This window comes from Giraffa tippelskirchi, chromosome 14, assembly GCF_054371585.1.
Source record: "Giraffa tippelskirchi isolate mGirTip1 chromosome 14, T2T-mGirTip1v1.2.pri, whole genome shotgun sequence".
Lineage (NCBI taxonomy): Eukaryota > Metazoa > Chordata > Mammalia > Artiodactyla > Giraffidae > Giraffa > Giraffa tippelskirchi.
Genome location: NC_137288.1, coordinates 71,435,968 through 71,462,219, shown reverse-complemented (window position 1 = coordinate 71,462,219; position 26,252 = coordinate 71,435,968). Strand labels below are relative to the sequence as shown.

Below are 26,252 nucleotides of genomic sequence, written 5' to 3'. Positions count from 1 at the left end.
TCACTGAGCTTGTTTCTGGTCTGTAATCTCTTCCTTACTTCAATCTGTCTACCTCTGCTTGCCTTTACTTTTAAAATATTTGTTCTGTAGATAGCAACATATATTGGTTTTTAAAAAATTAGTAAGTTCCAAAAAAGACAAATCCCATTTTCTCACCATGTATTGGTTATAAAACCAAGTAACTAACCATTGCCTAAGAGGAACACAAAAAGAAATATTTAAAAATAACTTATATGAATGTAATTTAAAATATCTACAAAAATGGAGGTACAATGCCTTTACGGATATAAAATACAATGTATTAACCGTATGGTAGCAGGTTTTAATGAACCATTACAAAATCTTAAATCCAATGTTTGCCTTTTAATATCAATAATCTGTTTTACACTTACATAGATTTACTGCAAATGATAATAAATATTAATTCAGATGACTCTTGTAACAGCTCTTATCAGGTAGGTACTGTTATCCTCAATCCTCATTTTTAGATGAAGAAATTGAGGCACTGAGAGTTTAAGAAACAAGAATAAAAAAGTGGTAGAAACAGGATCAAACCCAGGACTCCAAACTTTGTGCTCTTAAATCTCTATGCTGTACAGTTTTACTTAACTTATGGTGGCTACTCAAATAGAAATGCTATCAAATTTTCATGTGAATTTCAAGTACAGATGTTCCCAGTATGTTTTTTAAACAATTATTTTAATTAGGATGTCACATATCCATTCAGTTCAGCTCAGTCGTGTCCAACTCTTTGTGACCCCATGGACTGCAGCACGCCAGGCCTCCCTGTCCCTCACCAACTCCCGGAGCTCACTCAAACGCATGTCCATCCAGTCGGTGATGCCATCCAACCATCTCATCCTCTGTCGTCCCCTTCTCCTCCTGCCTTCAATCTTTCCCAGCATCAGGGTCTTTTCTTTGCATCACGTGGCCAAAGTATTGGTGCTTCAGCTTCAGCATCAGTCCTTCCAGTGAATATTCAGGGTTGATTTCCTTTACGATTGAACAGTTTGATCTCCTTGCTGTCCAAGGGACTCTCAAGAGAATTCTCCAACACCACAGCTTAAAAGCATTAATTCTTTGGTGCTCAGCTTTCTTTATAGTCCAACGCTGACATCCTTACAAAACTATTGGAAAAACCATAGCTTTGATGAGACGGACCTTGGTCGGCAAGGTAAGGTCCCTGCTTGTTAATATGCTGTCTAGGTTTGCCACAGCTTTGCTTCCAAGGAGCAGGAGCGCCTTTTAATTTCATGGCTGCAGCGTCACCATCCGCAGTGATCTTGAAGCTCAAGAAAATAAAGTCTCTGTTTCCGTTGTTTCCCATCTATTCGCCATGAAGTGATGGGACCAGATGCCATGATCTTTGTTTTCTGAATGTTGAGTTTTAAGCCAGCTTTTTCACTCTCCACTTTCATTTTCATCAAGAGGCTCTTTAGTTCCTCTTTGCTTTCTGCCATAGGGTGGTGTCATCTGCAGATCTGAGGTTGCTGATATTCCTCCTGGCAATCTTGATTCCAGCTTGTGCTTCATCCAGCCAGGCATTTTGCATGATGTATTCAGCATAGAAGTTAAATAAGCAAGGTGACAATATACAGCCTTGACATACTCCCTTCCCAATTTGGAACCAATCAGTTATTCCATGTCTTGTTCTAACTGTTGGTTCTTGACCTGCATTCAGATTTCTTAGGAGGCAGGTAAGGTGGTCCAGTATTCCCATCTCTTGAAGAATTTTCCAGTTTGTTGTGATCCACACAGTCAAAGGCTTTGGCATAGTCCATAAAGCACAAGTAGATGTTTTTATGGAATTCTCTTGCTTTTTCTATGATCCAACAGATATCCACTACTCCTGCTTAACCCTGTAAGTTAGTACTGTCAGATACCACCTATCTTTCTCAGTTGTTTATCATCAGAAATATGATCTAGTCTCCCCTGTTTCATATATATTTTCTTACAAAACAAAGAAGTTACTATCAAATGAGTTTTTGAAGTCTTCTCACATATATACCTTCACGTGAACTTCATTAAAACTCTATAACCAGCATTGGACAGAAATGATTACTGTGCTTTACACAGAATAAGAAAGCTCTGAAAATCTAAGTAATTAACCTGAGGTCATAGAGCTGTAGGTGGCAGAGCAGAACTGAAGCTCAGACATCAGTACTGCAAGTTCAGTGGTCTTCAAAAAATAGGCCAAGTTCACTTTCACTTTCAAAAGTATAGGTGGTACACGCTGGCACAGACCTACTACTGTTTTATCAGCCACATATCTTTCCACGGTTACTCTTCTACCAAGCTCATATTTCTCCATTTTATTCATACCAACGTGAGAGATCTGTCACGTAGCTTGCTATAATACAAATACATCAGCTCTAGGACATTCTTCTTGATCCTGTTATAGTTACCTTTTGCTGAATCTTAGTAAATACCATTGCTGTATTCAATTATATCAAGTATTCACTTCTCAGAAATCCGAAGAATCTATTTTTAAAGTAAATTAGACAATTTACATCCAACTTGTTGAGATTTTCTTGTGCAGATTTCCTTAGTTTGTAGAAACTATATGCACATATGGAATTGGAGAGTTATCAGTTTCCCATGCTCCAGTGAAATGGGGCCAGAACCACTTTAAAAAGTTAATCACAGGTACAAACTTCCAACAAGATAAATAAGTCTTGGGGATGAAGTGTACAGCATGGTGGCCATAGTTAACAATATTGTTTTGTGTATTTGAAAGCTGCTCAGAGTAGATCATAGAAGTTCTCATCAAAGGAAAAAACAAACAAACAAACTGTAACTGTGTGGTGATGAGTGCTAACTAAACTTACTGTGGCGATCATTTCAAAATACAGACATGTATCACAGCATTCTGCTGGACACCTAAAACTAGTAAAATGTCATGACGATTAGATCTCAAGAAAAAGTTAACTGTAATATTGCCACAAACATTCCCATGATAAGGGAGTTGAAGCAGATCAATCCTAAACTAATGCAAATCCCCCAAAAGTCAACCAAAGAGGCATCGCGTTCAAAATATGGCCAAACAGCAGAACACAATTTAATAACTATGTTTTTAGTATAAATAATTTAGAAACTACATTTTATCAACTCTTACAGTACAGATGTGTGTTGTATGTGTTTAGTTACAGTACGTATACATAGAAGCCAATAAAAACAACTCCTCGAAGGAAAAAAATAGGCTATTAATATTTAAGGCCCTTCTCAATTGATATTTACAATTTAGATATAAGTAGACTGTACTTTTAGACCAAGGTAAGTGCTCTTTTTCTGTTAATCATCCTAAAACCATGGGAGTTAAGGTAGTAGGCACAGTTAAAAGCCACCATATAAAAACAAATAACAAAATTTAGTTTTTGACCTAAATAGACTAAACAAAATGAAAACTGTGCCAATCCTGAATGGTTTTTTCCAACAAAGGTGCTTCAAAAACAAGCAAAGAAACAAATAAGCATACAGTCTGATGTTCATCTCTAAAGTAGAAAGTGTAAATTTAGTTTTTAACATAAAAAGGCCTGTTCGCTGATTAATACTCCTATCTTGTTTCCTTTTAAACTATGTACCACAATGGCTTGAAGTGTCATATTGCATTTTTATAACTACCCAAATGAATCACTTTATTAACTGTGAGCCAGATAATGGCAAGCATGTTCCCAAATGATGTTTTAAACAAGGCAAAATATAAAATAAACATTATCTTCTCTTTACCCTCACTTCCTTTTCCTCTTCCTCACTCAGGATGAAGAGTCTAAATATGGCCAAATAAGAAAGTTACTGTTTATATTAAAATGTCACTCATACTTGAGCATCACATGAAAATTTTACTTTCTCCACAATTATCACAATCAACAATGATTTTCCTATATCTAAATGCTTATACTATTACCTGTACTACGGAAAACTATTCTATAGACTTTCAGGTGTTAGTCTTGCCTCTCCATTAAGAACATAATATGTGCAAGGATATGCACTAAACTTCCTTTGGATTCCTATAATACTTAGCTGATCACATAATTTAATAAATTTACTGATCAATGTAAAATACTGAATACCAACTATACGCAAGTCACTGTTCTAGGCAGTGAAAATATCTGACTAAATTTCCACAAGAATTAAAAAGTTTGAAGCTGCTGAAAGGCATGGGTAAAAAATGACAGTCATATAAGAGAGCAATTTAGGAAATCTATATGGTCCAGACAACAGTAGCAAGTCTCACTCAGCTAAAAGCAGTGAACTTAACACATTTTAGAACTATTCTCTTGATATTTTGTTAGAAGCCAGAGGAAGCACTAAACCCAATTCCAACCTACTGGGGAGGAACCACTTTGTTAATTGGAAGAGATGGGAACTTTTGGAAGATGGGAATCATAGCACAGGTGATACTAAGAAGGGAACGGAGCACAGTGAGGTAAGTACTCTATCAGAGTTCTGAGAAAAGACAGGTAGGACAAGGAAAGAGTACTTAAAAAAGGAGAAAGATGACTCAAGAAGTCTGTAGGCTCATAAGTTAAATTATTAAAGTCAATCATAAATGCTTCCTGATAAGCTGCCTTATAAACATCTGGAAGCATGATAAATACAGAATAAAAGAAATTCATCACTGAAAGGCATGTTATTTGACCACTTACTGTCTCTACAGAGCTGACTCCTTCTAAGCAATTTTAGTCTGATTTTGATTAGACCTTGAAGGCTCAGAGTAGAACAGCATTCCTCTAGATAAAATACTGTAATTTGTAATTAAGTTGTGCCAAAGGCATTGGCACAACTTTTATCTTGCAATCTAACTGGAAACCAAACTAGCCCAACTAGCAAAGATACAGGGGAAAATATATAATTAACGTGTGTGTATATTCAAGCAAGTAATGTTACATGCAAAAGGTCAAATTAATTTATTAAGCAGACCTAGTAGGAACATCACAAGGATGGTACAATTTATCAAACAGAGACTCCGCGAGAGCTCATTTTAAATTCTTCCACTGAAAACATCAAACTTAAAAAGCTGTAGTTCTTTTATATGTTTTATAAATTTGACTTACTCTTTTAGTCAAGAATAAAAAGATAGTATGAAGACTTCTTAAAGTATTTTAGAATTACCACTATACTATTATCTAGGTCAACAGACTTTTGGGCAAACAATTTAGTAAATCTTACAAAGTTAAATGCTTTTGCGTGTGCTTAGTCGCTCAGTCCTGTCTCTCTGTGACCCCATGAACTGTAGCCGCCAGGCTCCTCTGTCCATGGGGATTCTCCAGGCAAAAATACTGGAGTGGGTTGCCATGCCCTCCTCCAGGGGATCTTCCCAACCCAGGGATCGAACCCAGGTCTCCCGCATTGCAGGTGGATTCTTTACCATCTGAGCCACGAGGGAAGCCTTTTAGACATCTTTAAACAAAGAAAACTACTGTTGACTAATACATTTATTACTATTAAGTTTTATGAATTTTCAGATCAGACACACATTAATCAAAAATACATAAAAACAAATAAAAATAATTTAATGTTTTAGATAATTCACTCTATCAATCTTTATACTGTTTATAATCAACCAGAAAGTACTCACTGAGTATTATAAAGTCATAACGCAACTAGCAACTATTAACATGGTAGAACTGAATACAAAGGACCTTTATAACTGGCAGTAGTCTGGTCCTGAAGAAAGATTCATCCTCAGAGTTTCTAAAATATAATTTGTATGATCCAAATCTTAGTCAAAATCTTCAAAACATGGTACTAACCACAGATTTACAGACTTATTTTAGCATTTATCTATTTCCTGACTATATTAAGACATTTAAATATATTGATATTTTGACATACAATGCATTTGGATTTAAATTATACTAAAGCTTGTGCTATAAGTGTCTGCATAATTATAGGAGGAATATTTCAGAAATATTTCTTCTTTTTATGATGCCATCATAGGCCTAAATTTAGAAACAGAAACTATGAAACTTTTAGAAGAAAATACACAAGAAAATTTTTGCAACTTTAGGATATGCAAATATTTATTTAGGAAACAAAGACCATGAATCATTAAGGGAAAAAACACAATTAACTGGACTTGATGAAATGAAAATCTTTTGTTCATAAGACACATCGTTAAAAAATGAAAAGGCAAATCATGCTGGGAGAAAAAACTTGGAAAAAACATATATGATGGGGGACTTGGGTTCAGAATGTATAAAAGAACTACAACTCAATAAAAAGCTATTAACAGACATTGCACAAAAGACATGTAATAGCAGTAGACACACCCCCCCAATGGCCAAAAGCTCAAAGAAGGAGCTCAGCATTACTAGTCCTCAAGAAATAAAAATTAAAACCACAATGAAATACCACCGTACTCTCACTAGAATGAGTTAAATAAAAAGCCTGAAAATACCAAGGGTTTGGGGGATGTATAGAAATTGAAACTCTCATACACTGGTGATGGAAATTTTAGATGATACAACCACTTTGGAAAACCTGTTTGACAGCTTCTTACAAATTTAAATGTATACTAACTATATGAACCAGCAATTCTATTCCTAGGTATTATCCAAAAGAAATGAAAACATATGTCTCTGCAAAACTTATACAAGCATGTTCACGGCAGCTTTATTTATATAGGCCAAAAATGGGGAAAAAAATAAATGTCTAATAACAGATGAATGGAAAAACCAAAAAAGGAATGAACTACTATTACACATAAAAACATTATTTGGATGAATTTCAAAAACATTATACTGAGGAAAGGAAGCCATACAGAAAAGACTATATGCTCCAAACTGCATTTATATGAAATTTTAAAACAGGCAAAACTTATCTAAGGAAGTGGTTCTCACTTGGGGAATTTTGCCCTCCCCTTCCACGGACAGTGCTGGTGACATTTTTTGATTGTCACAACTTGGGGAATGGGGGCTGGATGGTTGCTTCTGTTATGTAGTGGAGAGGGCAGCAATGCTGTTAAACATTCTAGAATGTACAGGACACTAACACAACAAAGAATTATCAGGCCCAAAATTCCAATAGTGCCTAGGCCCAGGTTGGAAAATTGTCTTCTACTGTGGTCAGTGATGGTCTTGAGATACAGAATGCAAATGAAAATGAAGGTGTTCTGGGGACAATAAAAATGTTCTATATTTTATTTGTAGTGGTAATTTGTTTTCCAAAATTCACCACACTGTACACTTCAAATGGGCACATTTTATTGTATGCAATTTTACCTCAAAGTTGATGGTAAAAATTATAGCCTATCAAATAATATAAAGCTACAAAAACAGTTTAATCCAATTTTTGCTTTTAAACATATATGCATAGAAAAAAACAGAAAAGGCAAGTACTATTGCTTGGATTATGGATAACTCTGATTTTTTTCCCTCACTGCTTATCTGCTTTGTATTCACTTGAAAATATATTATGTAATAATGTATTTTTGAGTTATACCCAAAACAGGTCCAAATAAGCTATGGTAACAGAAGAGCACAACTGCACATGAATATTTGATTATAGCTAAATTCTGATTTATGATCACAGGACTGAAGTTATTTCAAGAAACTATAAAAATGTATAATGCAAAGGCATTTAGAAGTCAACTTTTACTTTAAAACACAACTATATTTAGAGCCTAAATTTAAATATACAAATAATTATATATAAAAAAATATACATTTTTTTCTGTACAAAAAAACTTTTTAAGAGAAATTTTCACTATAAACAGTGATACCACACCATAATAAGGTAGGCTGAAAAGATCAATAAATTCTTTTAAATTAAATAAAATAATGTTATAAAGGAATAACTTATTATATCTATACAGTAGAAAAACATAGCAGATACAATTCAGTTATGTTCAAAAACAGGCCAGGGACTATATAAACTGTAATAAAAAGATGTCCCTCAAGAGGCTGACTATCTAATGGAGAGAAATGATACTGTTAATAAATCAAAAGAGTTAAAGGCTATGGTTGAGGTTTGAAAGTAGTGCAATGAAAGAATCAAGCAACTAAGCCTTGGTAGTACGGAAGCATTTACAAAGATGACAGTTGAGCTGGGTCTTGAGGAAGTAGTAAGAGCTTATCAGGTGAAAATCATTATTAGACACTTCAAAAATCTTGAGACAAACAAACAAAAGCCAACCCCCTAACAATTTTGTTACACTGCTCTTTTGTTACATTTTATAGTCTTAAAGGTCAGCAACAGAAAAACCAGTTTCGAGAAAAGGAAGATAATCCTTCCTACAATACTGAGCAAGGATATTACACCTGCTGAGAAAATTCCATATTCAAGAGAGAACACTGCTTTGGATTTACCTTGATGGAAAAAGGCACTTTTTGCAGTTTAACTACATCTAACTAAGTTACATCTAAGTTAGGCAACTGTGGTGTTGGAGAAGATTCTTGAGAGTCCCTTGGACTGCAAGGAGATCCAACCAGTCTATCCTAAAGGAAATCAGTCCTGAATATTCATTGAAGGACTGATGTTGAAGTTGAAACTCCAATATTTTGGCCACCTGATGCGAAGAGCTGACTCATTTGAAAAGACCCTGATGCTGAGAAAGATTGAGGGCGGGAGGAGAAGGGGATGACAGAGGGTGAGATGGTTGGATGGCATCACCAACTCAATGGACATGAGTTTGAGCAAGCTCCAGGAATTGGTGATGGACAGGGAGGCCTGGAGTGCTGCTGTCCATGGGGTCACAAAGAATCAGACACGACTGAGGGACTGAACTGAAGTTAGGCGATCTCAGTCTCTGGCACCACTTAAAAGTACTGACAAAAAACCATCAGCTCGGCTACAGTTTTAAATCATGTATTTTAACATGTGTGAGCAAATTTCAGTTGGCCTCACATAACACATTGAAAACCTCATACTGTTAATAAGGGAAAATCTAAGATGCCTCTTAAGAAGGATAGGTACTGGGACTCCAATATACATCCTTGGCAGTACGTTTTAAAGACATAAGAAATGCTTATAAATATATGATGAATGAGGTAAACGACCACTCTATACAGTTAACAATGATTACAACAAGGCAGAAAAGTTAATTCCTAAACTTACGAAGAGAAAAAAGCCTACAAGGTACTAAGACCAGGAGGTAACAGTGCAGGCAGAACCTGCCTACTCTGCTCCTCAGACTTCCTATAATTCTGGACACCCACTGAAATTAAGGAACCGAAAGTGAATGAAACTGAGTTTATTTAAACTGAACAAATTTTATGCAGCAGAAGATGTAACTTTTGAGTAATCAACTCAACCGAAAGACAAAAGGTCTTCAAGTGCATCTGACTTCGGGGAGAGAGCAACAACATTTCCTATTCTTTTCTCTCTTGACTTGAAGTCAAAGAATTACTGCGAACAACATAAGGAACACTGTTTCCAGGTAGTGGCGATTCAGGAGATGGGAGAGAATGGAAAAACGATTAAAGTGATAAACCAAGGCTGCAAGAGAGTCTTCTGGAGTCATGTAGTAGCCAGTGAACTAGAAACTCTGCGCAGGGATGGGATGGGGAGGGAGGTGGGAGGGGGGTTCTGGAAGGGGAAAACATGTACACCCATGGTGGATTCATGTCAATGTATGGCAAAACAAATACAATATTGTAAAGTTAAAAAATAGATAAACTAATTTTTTTAAAAAAAGAAAAAAATAGAAACTCTGGATACTTAATAGATACCGACACCAATAGTGGAACCAGGAGCTGGTGCAAGTCCAGCCAAGGGCTGGAGGCAGGCAGGGAGAGAATAGTCGCTGCCAGATCCTTTGGCCTCCACTGCAAAAGATCACCGCCCGCCCCCCGCCCCAGCCCTCTAGCTGAAACGCTCCCAGTACTCAGCACCGGTCCACAAGTACCCCCTCCCCACAATAACCCCCCACAACCTCAACAGCCCAGCCGGAGGGACAGCGCCGTCGTTCACTTACTGAGCTGTCCCCCACCCGACGTCGTACTCGGCTCCCGACCTCCTGCGCCTCCAAGGCCGGCTGCCCCGGGGACCCCCGGCGCCCCCGTCCCCGGCGGGGTCCCGCTCTGCCTCTCGAAGTTGCCAGGGTTGGAGAAGTAGTCGCGCAGCCGAGGGAGCTCGCGGCCGCTCTCTAACAGCTCGGTGTGCAGCTCCAAGGCGGTCAGCAGGTACTGATCGCGCAGCAGCTGGGCCGCGATCGCATCAATTGACAGGCGGGCCGGGGTCTCCCCGGGGAGCCCCGCTCGAGCACTGCTCCCCAAGGCCACGGGGTCCTGGGGCGACAGCGAGTCCGCAGAGCCCGGGTCTAGGCCGCCCTCGGCACCCAGCCGAAGTCCTGCCCGCCGCTCGTCGGTCGCCGAGACCTCGTCCTCGTCCTCGTCCGAATCGCTGAGGAAAGGGTTCACGCCGCCGCCGCCACCTCCAGGCGCCATCGCCGCCATCTTACACTGTCAGGAGTGTGGGCGCCTCCCTGTCTGGCTCTGACAGGCCGCGGCCTGAGTCCCCGCTCAGCCTCGGCGGGCGCCGCTCGCTTCCGCAGCCCCGGCCTTGCCACGTCCCGCCTCCTCACCTGGAGACCAGGCGCAGGCTCAGAGGCGAACCGTCCGAAGGCTGCAGCGGCAGCAGCAGCCACTGCCTCAGCAGCAGCTGCACCAGCAGCCCGGCTCTGCGGGCGTCTTCCTGGTCCCCGGTCTCGCGAGAAATGACGCGTGCCCCGCCCCCTCTCCCCGCCCTGTCCCGCCCCGCCCGCTCCCCACGCCTGTGAGCAGAGACTGAGGGGCCCCGCGCCCAGCTCAAAGGCAAAGCCCCGCCCCCGCCCATTTTTGATTGGTCGCAGGAAGTAGGGGCGGGGATTGGAGTCACGGAGGACCGACCTGGGAATTATCGCGAGAGTAGCTTCTGGCCAGGTAAGTGTTAGGGGCGTTTCGTGGTTGGGGGTTGGTTGTGACGGTGGCTCAGAAACCTTCTCTTCGCGGCCGGAGGGGAGCTCTGACTCGCAGCCGGGCCCCGCCTTCGCGCTGACGAGGCCTCGTTCCCGAGGTCAGGCCTGACCTGCTCAAGCCCAGGTAGAGTCCGGGAGAAGTAGGGGCAGGGGCCGGGCCCGAAGCTGGCGCTCGCCGGGGTGCGCTGCCCGCTCTTCCTTCGCTCCTGCTGTGTGCGCTGCCCGCTGCGGACGTTTTCCCCGCAGGGGTGGCCGGTGCCGGGCAGGGCTGGTGGTCAGAAGGGGGCTTGCTTCCTTTTCCTCGCCCTCCCAGCCTCGTGCCTGCGGGCCCCCGGGGCCTGGGTGCGGCACAGGGACGGAGCCAATGGAAAATGCAGCGGGTACGTTGGGATCTGCGAATATCCCGGTAGTCTCGACTTCGGTAACAAACTATTAGGAGCGCAGTAAGCACTTGTGATTTAATACACAGCTTGCACAATGGAGACGCTTCAAAACGTCAAATGCTGTCCCTCAGAGGGTCCCTGCAGAGCAAGGAGATCCAACCAGCCCATCCTAAAGGAAATCAGTCCTGAATATTCATTAGAAGGACTGAGGCTGAAGCTGAAACTCCAATACTTTGGCCACCTGATGCGAAGAACTGACTCATTTGAAAAGCCCCTGATGCTGGGAAAGATTGAAGGCGGGAGGAGAAGGGGATGACAGAGGATGAGATGGTTGGATGGCATCACCAACTCAATGGACATGAGTTTGAGTAAACTCTGGAAGTTGGTGATGGACAGGGAGGCCTGGCGTGCTGCAGTCTGTGGGGTCGCAAAGAGCCGGACACGACTGAGCGACTGAACTGAACTTGGGGTTTTTGTTTTGTTGTCGGTAGAAGTTTTTTTGATGCTTTTAATACTAAGAATTGGAAGCATTTTTTTTTTAACAGAACATTAGCTCCTAGTGTTTAATTCTAAATTTATGTGTGTGTGTGCGCACACCAGGTATTGAAGAAAAACATGGAAAAAAACCCCAGATCTTAGGAAAATAGTATCAAAAGAGCCACCAGTGTTGTTTCATAGTCCTTAGCTAAAAGGATTGCTGATCTTAATTGTAATTGAGTTGCCAGAGAGATTGAAAATGGAACCAATTTCTGGAATGGAAAAATGGGAAGGATTAGGGAATGGCGTGGAAAGGGCAAGTTTAGAAATGGGTTATTTATATGCAGTTATTCCGCTGCAATAGTCCCATGTAATGGGAATTTTACAAATCTGTTGTACTTAAGGTCCCCGCACTTAGGGTCTTCCTCTCAAGGACTGTGCTCATTAGGTTGAAGAGCCTACAGTTCATATCCCCGTCCTGCCAATTATTTGCCTTCAGACTTTTTAAAAGTTGCTTGACTTCTCTCAGCCTCCTCTGTCAAGGAGATACTTAAAATACACAGAATTAGGAATGTGCTTGTCATAGTACCTGGTACCTAGTACACAACAAATGTTATAATCATTTATCAATTAATGTACTACTAGTATATATTGAGAATATTTGACAGATTTTAAAAGTAAAGCGAAACAAACCTGATGTCAGTCATTTAGTAGCGTTAGCCAGAAAAAGAAATTAAGGTAGTAGGCCCCAAAGGGAATATCTTTAGGGTCTGATTTCTAAAATGAAAATTGAAAATAGATTTAAAATATGTTTCCTCAGAGAATTATAAGAAGTTGGATGTAGAAGTTCTACCTTGATCAGCAGCTTCCTATGACACATCTGTAATTTCCTGGTTCTACCTCATATCCTGTAATCATGGACTTGTTAATGTGACCTTCCAAGCCCTAACAAATCAACTGGCCAATCGTCTCTGTAAGTACCTTTCTCTTCCACAGATCATAGAGATTTGCTTATCAATTAATAATGTTGAAGAAATATTAATAGTGCATACTAGGATATTATTAACAACTGCTGATTTCTATTTAATAATAATTTGCCATTAATGTTGTTGAGGAATTTTCTTTCTACTTACCAAGATCTGCATTAATCTAGGTCTTTACAGCCAATGTTTCACTGAATAATATGGATAGTCATTGATGCTTGCATGTTAGTGATAAAAATACAAAAGATTGCTTTTTTCCAAGCACTTCAATTGTTTTCTTGATTAAAAAATTATTTTTTTGTTTTAGTACTCTTAAAATAACCGCAAGTAATATTTTCTGTGCAAGTTTTTCATTGATGTAAAGTTTTATAAATATCTAATTTTTTATACATTTTTACATATTCTAATTTTTGACATTGTTTTTCAGTGTGTGGTAAACATCCCAGAGGTTAAATGATTTTTATTGATACATGGTTATGTGTATCTTAAAAATTTTAGTAGTTATTCATTTGTTTAGGTGATTTCCAAATGATTCATCTGTGAAAAAGTTTTCTTTTTCAGTAAATCTGAATAAAAAGTGATTTAAAAAAAAGAGAAATATTAAATGATAATAGTGCTTAGCTATAATAAAGTAAGTAGTATGTGAAGGATAATATTTTGGAATCACTGAAATTTTATGTATAGTAAATGACAAATATGAAAGTTACTGCGGTTGTATTTATCCTGAATCTTCACAGCTCTTGTGTCTGTTCTGGAGGAATAAATAGAGAAGCAAGGCAGCCTCTAGTGGCTACAGTGCATATTGCACATAGCATTGAAAGGACAATCCTAGGTAATTTAATAGCCCTGACTAAGTGCCCAGGACTGTGCTGAGTACTGGAGAAACCCTGTCTTGCTGTCCTGGAATCAGCATGAAGTTATAGAGGCAGACATTACTACAAATAGTCAGAGCCATAGCTGTGTGGTTATAAACGGAAGTCAAGGTTTGAGCTTCTGATTTGGACTCAGTAGTCCCTGAGGAAGTGATGCTGGAAGGTGCCTGGGAGGGACCTGACTAAGATCCCACTGTTGCTATACAAGAGAGCTAGATTTTTATGTTAGCTATTACAGCTTCAGGGTCAAAGTTCTCAAATAAAATGTTTGTTTTACTACGTCAGTAAGCTTTAGGGTAGTGGAAAATTTGTATTATCGTTTAACACAGACACTTTGACACTTTTTACAGAAAAGTTGTGTAACAACAGTGGGGAAAAGAAAGAACATAAGTCCAGCGAATTATTTGTAAATGCAAAAGAAAGTGAGAAATGATAGAGATATTTCCTTATTAGTGAACATGATAAGGAGAGTACTCAGGTTTCCATGGTAGAGGGGAGTATTTAAGTCAATGGGAGCTTCTCTACATCTAGGTAGATACCATATGTACTTTAGTTGTAAATAGAGTTTAAGATCTTACTGAAATGAATTAAAATGAGTTGAAAAATGAGTCACTTTGCATAACTAAATATGATACCTGATAGAAGAGTTCTGAACTAGAGGATAGAAGAAAGAATAAGTGAACAGAATATTATGGAAAGTTTTGGAATAATAAATTCGACAATTTGGATGAAATGGACAAATGGAGAAAAGATACAACTACCAAAACTTACTCAGCAAGTAGTAAATAATTTTATACTCTCTCTGGATATGAAGAAATTGAATTTATATTTAAAAACCTTCCAACAAAGGAAACTCTGAGCCATTGATATCCTGTTACACAATAAAGGAAGAAATAGTACTAATTCTACACAAACTCTTCCAAAAAATAAAAGGTAATAACAGTGAAGGATATTACTGGGACACTTCAAAAAGTTGGAGTATAGATGGTAGATTAGGTAAAATACTGACGCTGAGTTTACTGAAGTTGGTAACCACCATAGGTACATAAGGGAGTATCATTATTGTCAGAAAAGAAACACTGAAGTGGACACCCGCCCCGCCCCCACACACACTCACACTCAAGAGGGGTAAGTTAAAGAGACGAGGCAAGGACCAGAGAGAAATGATAGAGATGCATGGCTCGGGGTTGTATGGATGTTTGTGCCATTATTGCAGCTTTTCTCTGAACTTGAAATTGTTTTAAAATAAAAATATTAAAAGTCTGTACTAAAGAAAATGTTGTCATCTACAAAAATTCCCTAGGTGGAACACAAAATACAATCGCCAAAAGAAAAGTTAATTAATTGAACTTTCAGAAATTATAAGTACTGCTCTTTGAAAAACACGGTTAAAAAAATGAAAAGGGGATAAAAGAGGATTAAAAAATGTCCATCACATGCATGTAAAGTAGCTCAACATTATTGATCACCAGGGAAATGTAAATTAAAACCGCAATAAGTTAACAGACTGGACAAAATTCAACAGATTACAATACCAAGTTTTGACCAATATGATGGTTATGGCACTGAGGATATAATGCTCAGTGAGACAAGTCAGTCACAGAAGGACAAATGCTGCATGTTTCTCTTTATCTGAGATAATCTAAAAGAGTCAAGCTCATGATGGGTGGGTGGAGGGGGGAAACAAAAGTGGTTGTTCAATGGCTGTAAAATTTCACTTATTCAAAGTGAGTAAGTTGTCGAGATCTGGTGTATAACAATGCCTGTAGTTTGAAATACTGTATTTTACACATAAAAATTTAAGAAGGTAGATCTTATGTTAAGAACTCTCTCTCTTTTTTTGAGTCACTCAGTCGTGTCTGACTCTTCATGACCCCGTGGACTAGAGCCCGCCAGGCTCCTGTGTCCATAGAATTGTCCAGGCCAGAATACTAGAGTGGGTTGCCGTTCCACATCTCCAGTGGATCTTCCCAACCCAGGGACTGAACCCAGGTCTCCCGCATTGCCATCAAATTCTTTACCATTCTAGCCACTAGGGAAGCCCTCTTACCACAACTTGAAAACAATTACCCATGTAGATAAGGCAAATAGCTGCAGAACAATGAAGCTTAGTGAAAGATGGAGGAAATAAAAAGTGTGCACCAAACTGAGAAGTTTTTTGAGGCTGCAAACTGAGTCAGGCAGCTCTAGTCATCAAGTAAGTTGAAGACATATTTGCTTGTACTAAGGCTTACCCGGATTTAATTTGGTTCCCTCTTTCCAGTTTCTCCTGGGGATTGGTTCCACTGGATATGCTGCTGTACATTACTTTGGGATTGCTCGTACACTTCGTGTTCTTCGCCTCCATCTTCGACATTTATTTTACCTCTCCTTTGGTTCATGGAATGACTCCTCAGTTTACGCCCCTGCCTCCCCCAGCAAAAAGATTAGTGCTGTTTGTCGCTGATGGCTTGCGAGCAGATAAACTGTATGAATTAGATGAAGATGGAAATTCTAGGGCACCATTTGTTAGGTAAGCATGTCAACTGGTACAAAGACACCTCTGGAAATTGTTACGCTGATACGGTTGATCTCACATTAGGTAGAGGGGTGATGATGAAAAAGAAAGTAGGGCACATATGCCTCTGCCTTTGTCATAGAAATTAGCAAGTGTGTTTCCTTCTACAGTTACTTCTGTTATTGTGGAAGCTGATACCAGGTAGTCGAAATGCATGACCTTAGCTGCTTGGCCTCACTTGTCCTGGTTTCTGAATCCTGGCTCACAACTCAGTATATTATCTTTTTTTCTTTTTTTTTGTAATGTAAGACTGTTCAATTTTTAAGTAATGACAAGCATAAATTTCAGTGAATTGCCGATTACAAAGGTATTTAGCTAAAAAATATAAATTTCAATTCAAAATACGTTTTCTATAAAATAAAGCCTTCCAAATTTGTATCACTATGTAATATGATAATTCTGGATTCTATTAAGTGGCTTTGAAAAGAAATATTTAATTTTTTGGACCTGTGGGGTTCTTGCAGTCAACTCTTCTTTTTTTTTTTTTATTCATAGCAAGCCCCTCAAAAGCCCTTCCTAATGCTGCTGTGGAGAGATGAAAACTCAAATTCAAAGGAAGTTTATCTAAAATTGTCTACCTTTCCCCTGTCCCTACCTGTCATCATTGCTTCCTATCCCTCTACCCTATTTTGATTTTCTTGATAGTGTTGCTTAGCATGTACAACTTCTGCTAAGACAGGGACTTTGTTTTATACAATACATTACCTCCTGTTCCTAAAACATAGTAGGCAATTAATAAATTTTTGTTGACTGCTAGAAGAATGAATGAACCTGAATTCTATGTCAGATTTCCAGGAATAAATTTATGGTATGTCAAAGAAATGCATAATATATTAAAGGATACAAAGAAACAAGCAACTCCGGGCAACAGGAAAATATGAGTAGGAAAATGAGACCGTCAGGGTTAGATTCAGTACACAAAAACATGTCACATAAATTTCTATGACTAGTTTAAAAATCAGGGTGATATATTTGGTTGAATTATTTAGTTGTCAAAGAGAGGAGAGAAATGTAGTTCATTGCAAAGTTAATGACATTAAAATGTGCTGGTTGTTAAGGCAAAGATGAGCTTTTCTGACAGCGCCTGTTTCTCCCTGGGGTGGTCTGTGGAGGGCCCAGGGCTCCCAGGTAATCTTCCGTGTGTTGTATGCCATTCTAGCTGCTTCTGACACCTTTTTTGATAGGTTTTCTTTGTTTCTCACTTTGTTTTTTTAAACATATGATCTGATGAAAATGTTTCTCAACAGAGGCGTCCACATCGCTTTTATACCTCCCTGTTTCTGCTTGAGTTCAATGTCCATTATAGAACTGAAGAAGTTAAAAAAATATTTCTCCCTTAACATGTGGTTTAGTGGTTTTTCAAGCCTTTTCCTTTTTATGTATGTATTTTACCAAAGTCTGTTTGGTTACAAGTCAATTAAAAGTATCTAAAGCAGTACTTTTAGGTACTTCTCTCCAGAACATTTTGAGAGTTGAGAGTGTATCTTGAAAACTGTTACAAATGAATTCGTGCTTTATAACTTGTTGCTCTGCTGGCCTTTCACCTGCAATGGCATTACTGTTGGTTTTGCATTTTTCTCCAGATTTTGCGAATCACCCTTAGACAGCTTAAAGAATGGTGATACATTTTAGCAAAAGAAACTTTTGACTTGTTTTAATCTCAGATTTAAAAGATAATTTAACTCCTAATTGAGAGTATAGCTGTTTCCTCTCTTAATTTTTTATTTTGAAAAACTTTTAACTACAGAAATGTTGAAAAGATTATATCATGAATATTCATCTGTATATCCTTAATCTAGATATGACCATTTTAAACATTTTTCATATTTGCATTCTCTGTCTCAATACACACACACACACACACATATACACACGTAAACTTTAATTATTTTTTCCTGAATAATTTGAAAGCAAAATATTTTAACACTTCACCCCTAGACACTTCACCCCTAAACACTTCAGTGTGTATCTCCTAAGAACAAGGACTTCAACATGATCACGACACCATCATCACACCTAATAAAATTCAACATTGACAAAGTAATACTTTGTGTATCAGTGATTTCCTATGTAACACAGCGTTTCAATATTTTGTGACTTAGAGCTGCAGCGGTGTATTTTGTTTTATGATTCTGTGCAGTGGTTGGGTGGTTCCTTGTCTTTCCTGGGTTTTCTTATGCTACGGAATCCGTCTGGAGGGAGGAACTGGACTGAGCCCAGCTGGGATCAGAAAGATTCCTTCTTAAATTTTGACTCCTTCTTTTGATTGGATTTCTTCTGTGGTAATCTTATTTTTCATAGTGTGTGCTAACTCTTCGTCTGTGAAACCTTTTAGGAATATCATAACGAACGGAGGCAGCTGGGGGATCTCTCACACGCATGTGCCGACCGAGTCTCGGCCAGGCCATGTGGCCCTAATAGCAGGGTTTTATGAAGATGTCAGCGCAGTTGCCAAAGGTACTGTCTCTTTAGATGATTTTATCCCATGAAGAGATTTATTGCATAAATATTGCTTCTTTAATACTGAATCATGACACAAAGTGAAGTACATTTTGAGATCCTTTCGACAAGTCATTTAGCTTGCCTAACTCACTTAAACACACACTGGGACTGACTCAAGAATAAAACTTTAATCTTGTATCTTCGTGTCCTGTTGATAGAATATGAGTGGATGGATATCTGGTTTTCCTAGATGTTAACTCTCAAAAGTTCAAAAGTGATTCTGTATTTTAGTAAAAAGTCAATTAACTATTATAAGCTTTTTTTTTTTTGAAGTATAGTATCTGTAGTATAACACAGATAACAAAATCTGTTAGTTTTGCATTTGTTCTACAGTTAATCCTCTTTGTTATTATTTGAAAAATACTTCTTCAGGAGCCATATCAGTACTTCACCATCTAAGTATTACTATTGTCATTGTTTGTTTTTTTTTCTCAATTACCTGAAGGATGGAAGGAAAATCCTGTAGAATTTGATTCTCTTCTTAATGAAACCAGGTACACATGGTCCTGGGGAAGCCCAGACATCCTGACTATGTTTGCCAAAGGTAGGAGTCACTGATTATATTTCCTCAGATACTAAGTAGGTAATAAATCAGTATGGTAATCTAAAATATATACTATATTTTACTGATTATGAGATACATGTTTTGACATATTTAACATCTCTGAAATGAGTGTATAATAGATGTGTGAGTTTGATTTTTGTTCATCTTAGTTGTACTTAAAATGTTGGCTTATACAGTTTAAATACCTTGGATTCAGTGAAATGGTATATGATTCTAACATCTAACAGCTTTTTAATCTTGGGTAAGTTAGATAACTTCTCTAAATTTCAATTCTTTTTTGTAAAATGTGATAATAATAATTTCTATCTTATAGGTTTGTTTTGGGCATTAAATAAGTTAATTCATGTGAAATATTGACCAAAATGCTTATTACAATGATCTCATTATGCTGATGATATTCACTTACTTTGATTATTAAGAAGTTAGGAGATAATCACATAAAGATGTAAATGTTAAAATTTATATTTATAACTTCTATTTTCATGTATTCAAGATCATGCCATTTAGATTTGTTGTATTTGTTGTGTTTCTGTGCATGAATCTGCAAGTATGAGAACATCTCTTGGTGAGAAAACTCATTTGCATCATTTTCTAGAATCAGCTGGGATTCCACTTGAATTTTATGTTATTAAGTGCTTTTTAGTGGGAGCATTGTAGTCATTTCACCTAATGAAAAGGTTTGGACTTTTAGCCAAGGGTATAATTATAATTATACTATAAATTATAACAATTGGAATTATTAAGGATTATTCTATATCTCAAAAGCAAAACAGTTATTCAGAATTTTCTGTATGATAGTCACAGAACATTATTATGTAGAGCAGGTCCAAAAACTCATACTGCTTCCCATTTATATACTCTCTTAGTTCAGTTCAGTCACTCAGTCATGTCCGACTCTTTGCAACCCCACAGACTGCAGCACGCCAGGCCTCCCTGTCCATCACTAACTTCCAGAGTTTATTCAAACTCATGTCCATTGAGTTGGTGATGCCATCCAACCATATCATCCTCTGTCATCCCCTTCTCCTCCTGCCTTCAATCTTTCCCAGCATCAGGGTCTTTTCCAAGGCGACAGCTCTTCGCATCACGTGGCCAAAGTATTGGAGTTTCAGCTTCAGCCTCAGTCCTTCCAATGAATATTCAGGACTGATTTCCTTTAGGATGGACTGGTTGGATCTCCTTGCAGTCCAAGGGACTCTCAAGAGTCTTCTCCAACACCACAGTTCAAAAGCATCAATCCTTCAGTGCTCAGCTTTCTTTATAGTCCAACTCTCACATCCACACATGACTCCTGGAAAAAACATAGCTTTGACTAGATGGACCTTTGTTGGCAAAGTAATGTCTCTGCTTTTTAATATACTGTCTAGGTTGGTCATAGCTTTTCTTCCAAGGAGCAAGGAGTTAAGCTTTTTTTGGGACTGGTAGTGGTGAGGATGAAGTTGCTATGGCTTACCAAACTCACCTCCCTACTTCTGACTACAGTTCATAGGACAGGATCAATGCCTTAACTGGAGACAATCCAATAGGAGTGTTCCATTTCTTAAAGTAACTTACAGTCCCACTCAGATCTTAACTTGGGATTTGAAGAGTAGAATGGTTGAGGAGTGGAACCAGTATCATTAGAGCTTAGCTTGTCATTTTTATAAGAGATTGTCATTATTTTGCTACATCTCTTCCTTATGACCTTTAAGAGGCTATCTAACTCAGAAATTCACTAAGTTGATTAGATTCTTGATAAAATCTTACAAGTGTATAAGATTAATATATTTGTTGACCCTTTCAAACTATTTGGCAATTATCAATATTTTTTCTCGTATATTGAGAAAAATGCATGTATTTTATGAACGAAAGAATTGAAATTATTGAATTTTCTTCTTGGTTAGGGAATTTTGTAAAACAGGTGATTTAATCTGTTTTAGATTGTACCTTCCCTAGATGCACAAATTCTTTGATTACTTTCATCCTTACTTGAAGACAAACTCTGTTGTTTACTTTTGTGCTATTGTATACTAACTAGTGTTGTGATTTTTTTTCTTAGCATTTTAAATTACAACTCACTTGTATCTGTAAAATTGGAAAATGTTATTGTGAGAACATATGCATATGTTCAAACATACGTTCAAGCATACACCATGGTCCATGGCATGCCATTAACATTTTTTCCCCCAAATTTCCTCTTCAGGTAGCCTTGGAAACCATATTTTTACACACAGTTATGATGCATCCAGTGAGGATTTTGGTGCCCAGGATGTAACAAAACTGGACACATGGGTTTTTGATCATGTGAAGGTACGTGCTATTGAGTGGCTGACCTGCAGCCACTAGAGGTAGGTATTTGTCTAATGTGCACTGGTGTCCAGTGCCTGCACCTAATGTACTAGAAACTGATTTGTTAACATGTGCATCTTAGTTTTTTCTACTTGGATGAATTTGAAAGTTCCTTAGCATACTATTTTGAAAAGACTGGATTCTAAGAAATTGCACGTTCTACAATAACCATACAGGTTTTTAAGAAATAATTTGAAAAAGTAAACCCTTTTCAGTTCACGCTTCTGACAGTGAAGTGAGCCCTGGCTGGGATTCAGGAATCCCACATTTCATCCCTCGTTTGCTGAATCACCCCAGATTAACCTTCCTGGTCTTTTGTTGACCACAGAACCCGTCTCTTACAAGCAGTGATGTATGTGAAAGTCTTTTGAATGTTCAAATCTAAGGCATTTATTATAAAATGAGGTAGATATTTTAAAAATTTGTAAAGAAAAATTAGATAAGCAAAAACAAGTTCATAAGTTAATCATAATAAAACATTTGAATCTCTTTAAGAAATAGAGGTGTTTTTTTTTTTTTGGACTATTTGTTAGTGACAATCCTCACAATTTCACCAGGAATCCAATAGAATTTATGTTTTCAAAAATTGTGAGAAAATCTCAACTCTGGATATTGGCTCACTCCTATCTATCATTCTCTTCTTTCTCATCTCCAAATGAGAACTCATAATTCATCTATTGTAAGAAGCATTCATTGATTGACCTTTAGTGATTCTTCTTTTTACCAGTAGTGTCTCTGGACTGACATTGTGAGCTTCTCCATAATACAGTTATTTTTTATTGTTTGTTTGTAAACAGTCAGTAGGTGTCTGCATATTTATCAGGAATTAAGTACTCAATATGTTCTTTGATAAACCCTTTTTCTTTTCTTAGAATTTTTTTCCTTAAGATTTTCTTTTCTTACTTAAAGTGAAAGTGAAAATCTTCAAGTTAAATAAAATCTCTTTACAAAAATAGGAAATTATTTTGCTCAGTATCACTTCTTAATATAATCAACTTATGTTAGTATTTGTTTCAAGGCCCTTGGCTTCTAATTTCATAAACATAGGTAAAAATGTTCAAAATCGTGGATTTGATTCCTTGTGGATATGCAGATATGGTTAGTGGCTGGCTTGATTCTATGCCTTTTTTTACCTTATTTCAACACTGCTATTGACCAGAAAAAAAAAATTCCCTATAATTTCGTAAGATGTGATAGAGGTATGTACGTTAATCAGGTAACAACAAAAATATGAAATCATCCACAATAAAGAGGGGCGTGAAGGAAAAATATACGGACTAAGAATATATCTTTAGAAACGTCCAATCTAAGCTGATCAATTAGAGGAAGACTTTCCTGTGAGTTTTGAGAGAATCTCTGGAGAAGCCCAGGAAACAAAGCAATGGTTGGACCTGGATTGCATGTAGAGAAGAGTGTCTCAGGCCAACAGCACAGTGATAACTTGGGTCCAAAGGAGCTCTGTAACAGAGTAAAAATACCGCTCTGAAGTTTGTCTCTCAGTGGACGCTCATGCTGGAAGTAGGCAGCCCAGGACTGCCAGGCGGTTCCCCAGTGTCACTGAGACCCAGTCTCTGAAGTTTCTCTTCTGTCTTCAGAGCACGGTTTTAGCTTCTGAGTTCTCTTACGACAGGAGATGTTGGAGTTTCAGCCATTATTTCAGTGTTTTAGGTCAACCACACAAGGAATTGAAAAGGACCTTCTCTTCCACTAAGTTAAATTTATTTCAAAAAGACTTTAATAAATAGTTAAATTTATTTAAAAAGACATATCATCTTTTGGCTGAAGTGTTTGATTTCTGTCTCATTGGCCATCACCAAAAAGGCACAGACAGGTAGCTGTGGGAGAGAATAAAAAATATGTAGGTTTTAAGTTTGAAGCACTGACATGTTCCCATAAAATCAGAAGTTTTACTTAGAGAAAAAGGGAGAGGCAGAGGGAGAGGGGTGGTCTTCCAGCCTCTCCCACAGTGCGTGATAAGTAAGTACGGAAAGGAGCAAGCACCTTTGAGCTAAGAGAAAAATGGAGTTAGTGGACTTAATTATACTAAATGTTGGGAGTGGAGAGGAAGCTAGAAGTGTATTTCACGTCTTGTGTGCAAAAGACCAACTTTTTAAAAGGCAATGGAGTCTATCAGGTTGAGCTCTGCAAGATTAGTATTTCATGGTTTCCCAGATCATGTGTCCACGTTTGAATGAACAGCACTTTTTATAAAGCTGAATAATATCAGTCATGAAACAGATTGTAAATTCAACTCCACTTCAATTGCTAAGTTTTTTTGTTTCTCGTCAGCTTTTCAATTACATCTTTAGAATATAAGTCCTTTCTCTTGAACAACTTCCTGTGTCTATCTAAAGTTTCTTAGGGGCTAATTAGAATGTATATGAAAGCTAGGGGGTCATTTTATGCTTTTAAGGATGATTGTGTTTATTTATATTTAATTTATATGTATTTATGTTTAATTTCAGTTGTATTCCTTTTTTTTTTTCTATTCAGAAATAGGTAGTTTCTCTAATGACACCATTTATATTTGTTAATGTTTGTAATAATGAAGAGTTAGTTGAAGGAATACTTCAGGCTTTTATTGGAAAGTTAAATACCTTGTTAAAATTAATATCTTGTATAGTTAAAGACATTTATGTGAATAATAATTATATATCTTGGCAGTCAGTTGACTTTTCAAAATAATTTAAAAGTACTTTCCATAGGTGCTTGCTTACATGTTCATGTGTATGTAAGTACAGGATGAACCCTTTTCTTAGAGGGCTTTATGAATCCAGTTTATCATTGTGAAATTAATCATTTTTGAACTGTACTTCCATTCATTATGTGGACATTTTTCTATCATACCTTGTGAAGCACAGATTCAAGTCTTGGGGCATAGGCTATTTGCAATGTTCCAAGTGAGAGATTATGGTTGAACTAGGGTGGTAACACAGGACAAGAAGCAGGAAAACATTTTAAACTCATAAAGCGTTCCTAAATTGTTGCCATTAGTATTATTTTATTGTTGGCTCATGTCAAAATAGTTCTCCAGTATTATTAGAGCTTCATGAAATTGAGATCCCCTTTCTATAATCTTTTTTCAGCCTAATTATAACACGGAAAATAGCTCACCTGTTTTTTGAACGTAGATGTCTGAACTGACAAGTACTTTGTGTTGGTAGGTCCTGAGGACAAATTTAAACAAAATAGAGCAGTTTATTTTTTTAGTTCTGTATAAGTTTAATTAAATGTTTTCATTGGAATTACTTTTTAAATAAAATTAATGAACTAAAAATTTTTAACTGATTTGTTACATATAGGAATTCTTTCATGCTGCCAGAAACAACCAATCTTTGTTTTCTAAAGTAAATGAAGACAAAATAGTTTTTTTCTTACATTTACTAGGAATAGACACAAATGGACATGCTCATCGACCATCATCAAGGTAATTTTAATGCTGTGTTTAATTTCATGGTTTTGAGGGAAATACCTGTTCTGTTTGAACTTTTAAAGTACTGTAATGTTTCCTTTGTAATGATCACAACAGAACTTACATTTTAAATAACTCTAAAGTAGAATACATTCTAATATATATGATATGTAGTATGATATTGTGGCTAAAATCACATGTGCTGTGATCACAGTACACATTAATATAAGTAAAATATGTTCTCTACGTGTATTCCATATTACTCATTTATCAAAGCAGAGAGAAAAAGATTATATTTTAGAAGAATTTTAATGAATTTTGAAACAAAAAGCATTTTTATGATGTTAATATATCACAAAAAGATGTACATAGCTGTTCCTTAAGTTCCATTTAATCAGTGCTTTATCTAGCAGATAATAGTATAAAGTTTTGTTTACTATATTTCAGTAGCACTCCTTAATATAAAACAGCAACTGTTTTTCTCACTTTTACAGAGCATAAGATAGGAAGCATTCATATTATACTTTTATTTTTCATTTTGGATTAGATTTAGATTAGTCTAACCAACAGTAACGGAGAAGGCAATGGCGCCCCACTCCAGTACTCTTGCCTGGAAAATCCCATGGACGGAGGAGCCTGGTAGGCTACAGTCCATGGGGTCGCTAAGAGTCGGACACGACTGAGCGACTTCACTTTCACTTTTCCCTTTCATGCACTGGAGAAGGAAATGGCAACCCACTCCACTGTTCTTGCCTGGAGAATCCCAGGGACGGCAGAGCCTGGCGGGCTGCCATCTATGGGGTCGCACAGAGTCGGACACGACTGAAGCGACTTAGCAGCAGCAACCAACAGTAAAGTCTATTAACTTCCAGTAATGAATGCCTCATGCTTCTCTTCTTTAACACAACGCATTGTCTTAAGTAATAAAACTTATACTAAACCACCCCTTGTCCAACTGTATGGAAAACTTAAATATAGTTTGTTCAAAATGTATTATATCATATCACAAACACACTAAAGAATGAAAATATTCTATAGTTGAAACAGTGATACTTAACCTGTTTGGTAAATGTGGCAAGAGCAACATCGTTTACATTATTAGAGACATGAATTTAAAAGTCATCATTGTTGCATTTGAGACTTAAAAAGCATTCATGAAAATCTATTTGCTAATCAATACTTTTTCAAAAAAATATTTTTGAAAATGATTTCAGATTGTTTACTTCGTTAAGAGAGGAAAAATTGTTTTTTAACAATCTACAGAGCTCTGATTTAA

The 26,252-nt window shown here is 37.5% G+C and overlaps 2 protein-coding genes across 20 annotated transcripts in view; one reads left to right on the top strand and one right to left on the bottom strand.

Annotated features, from left to right (window-relative positions):
• Nucleotides 1-10,629, bottom strand: part of RELCH (RAB11 binding and LisH domain, coiled-coil and HEAT repeat containing) — a 108,806-nt gene extending 98,177 nt beyond the window's left edge. For all 11 annotated transcript variants that reach the window (XR_014074731.1, XR_014074729.1, XR_014074730.1 and 8 more), the window contains exon 1: nucleotides 9,917-10,629. Coding sequence is in view for 7 of the 11 variants with exons in the window: in XM_081562252.1 (XP_081418378.1) it covers nucleotides 9,917-10,397 (481 nt within the window). In the remaining 4 variants the exon portion in view is untranslated. The remainder of the gene's footprint in view (nucleotides 1-9,916) is intronic.
• Nucleotides 10,630-10,810: 181 nt separating this feature from the next.
• The window catches only part of PIGN (phosphatidylinositol glycan anchor biosynthesis class N), a 92,936-nt gene continuing 77,494 nt past the window's right edge, over nucleotides 10,811-26,252 (top strand). For 4 of the 9 annotated variants that reach the window (XM_081562263.1, XM_081562260.1, XM_081562264.1 and 1 more), the window contains exons 1-7: nucleotides 10,839-11,021; nucleotides 12,578-12,730; nucleotides 15,876-16,124; nucleotides 18,505-18,626; nucleotides 19,117-19,215; nucleotides 21,419-21,525; nucleotides 24,867-24,991. In XM_081562263.1, coding sequence (XP_081418389.1) covers nucleotides 15,904-16,124; nucleotides 18,505-18,626; nucleotides 19,117-19,215; nucleotides 21,419-21,525; nucleotides 24,867-24,991 — 674 coding nt within the window. In that variant the 5' untranslated portion in view covers nucleotides 10,839-11,021; nucleotides 12,578-12,730; nucleotides 15,876-15,903. Of the gene's footprint in view, nucleotides 11,278-12,577; nucleotides 12,731-15,875; nucleotides 16,125-18,504; nucleotides 18,627-19,116; nucleotides 19,216-21,418; nucleotides 21,526-24,866; nucleotides 24,992-26,252 lie in introns of all 9 variants that reach the window. The other 5 variants (XM_081562266.1, XM_081562261.1, XM_081562268.1 and 2 more) reach the window with 2 other exon arrangements.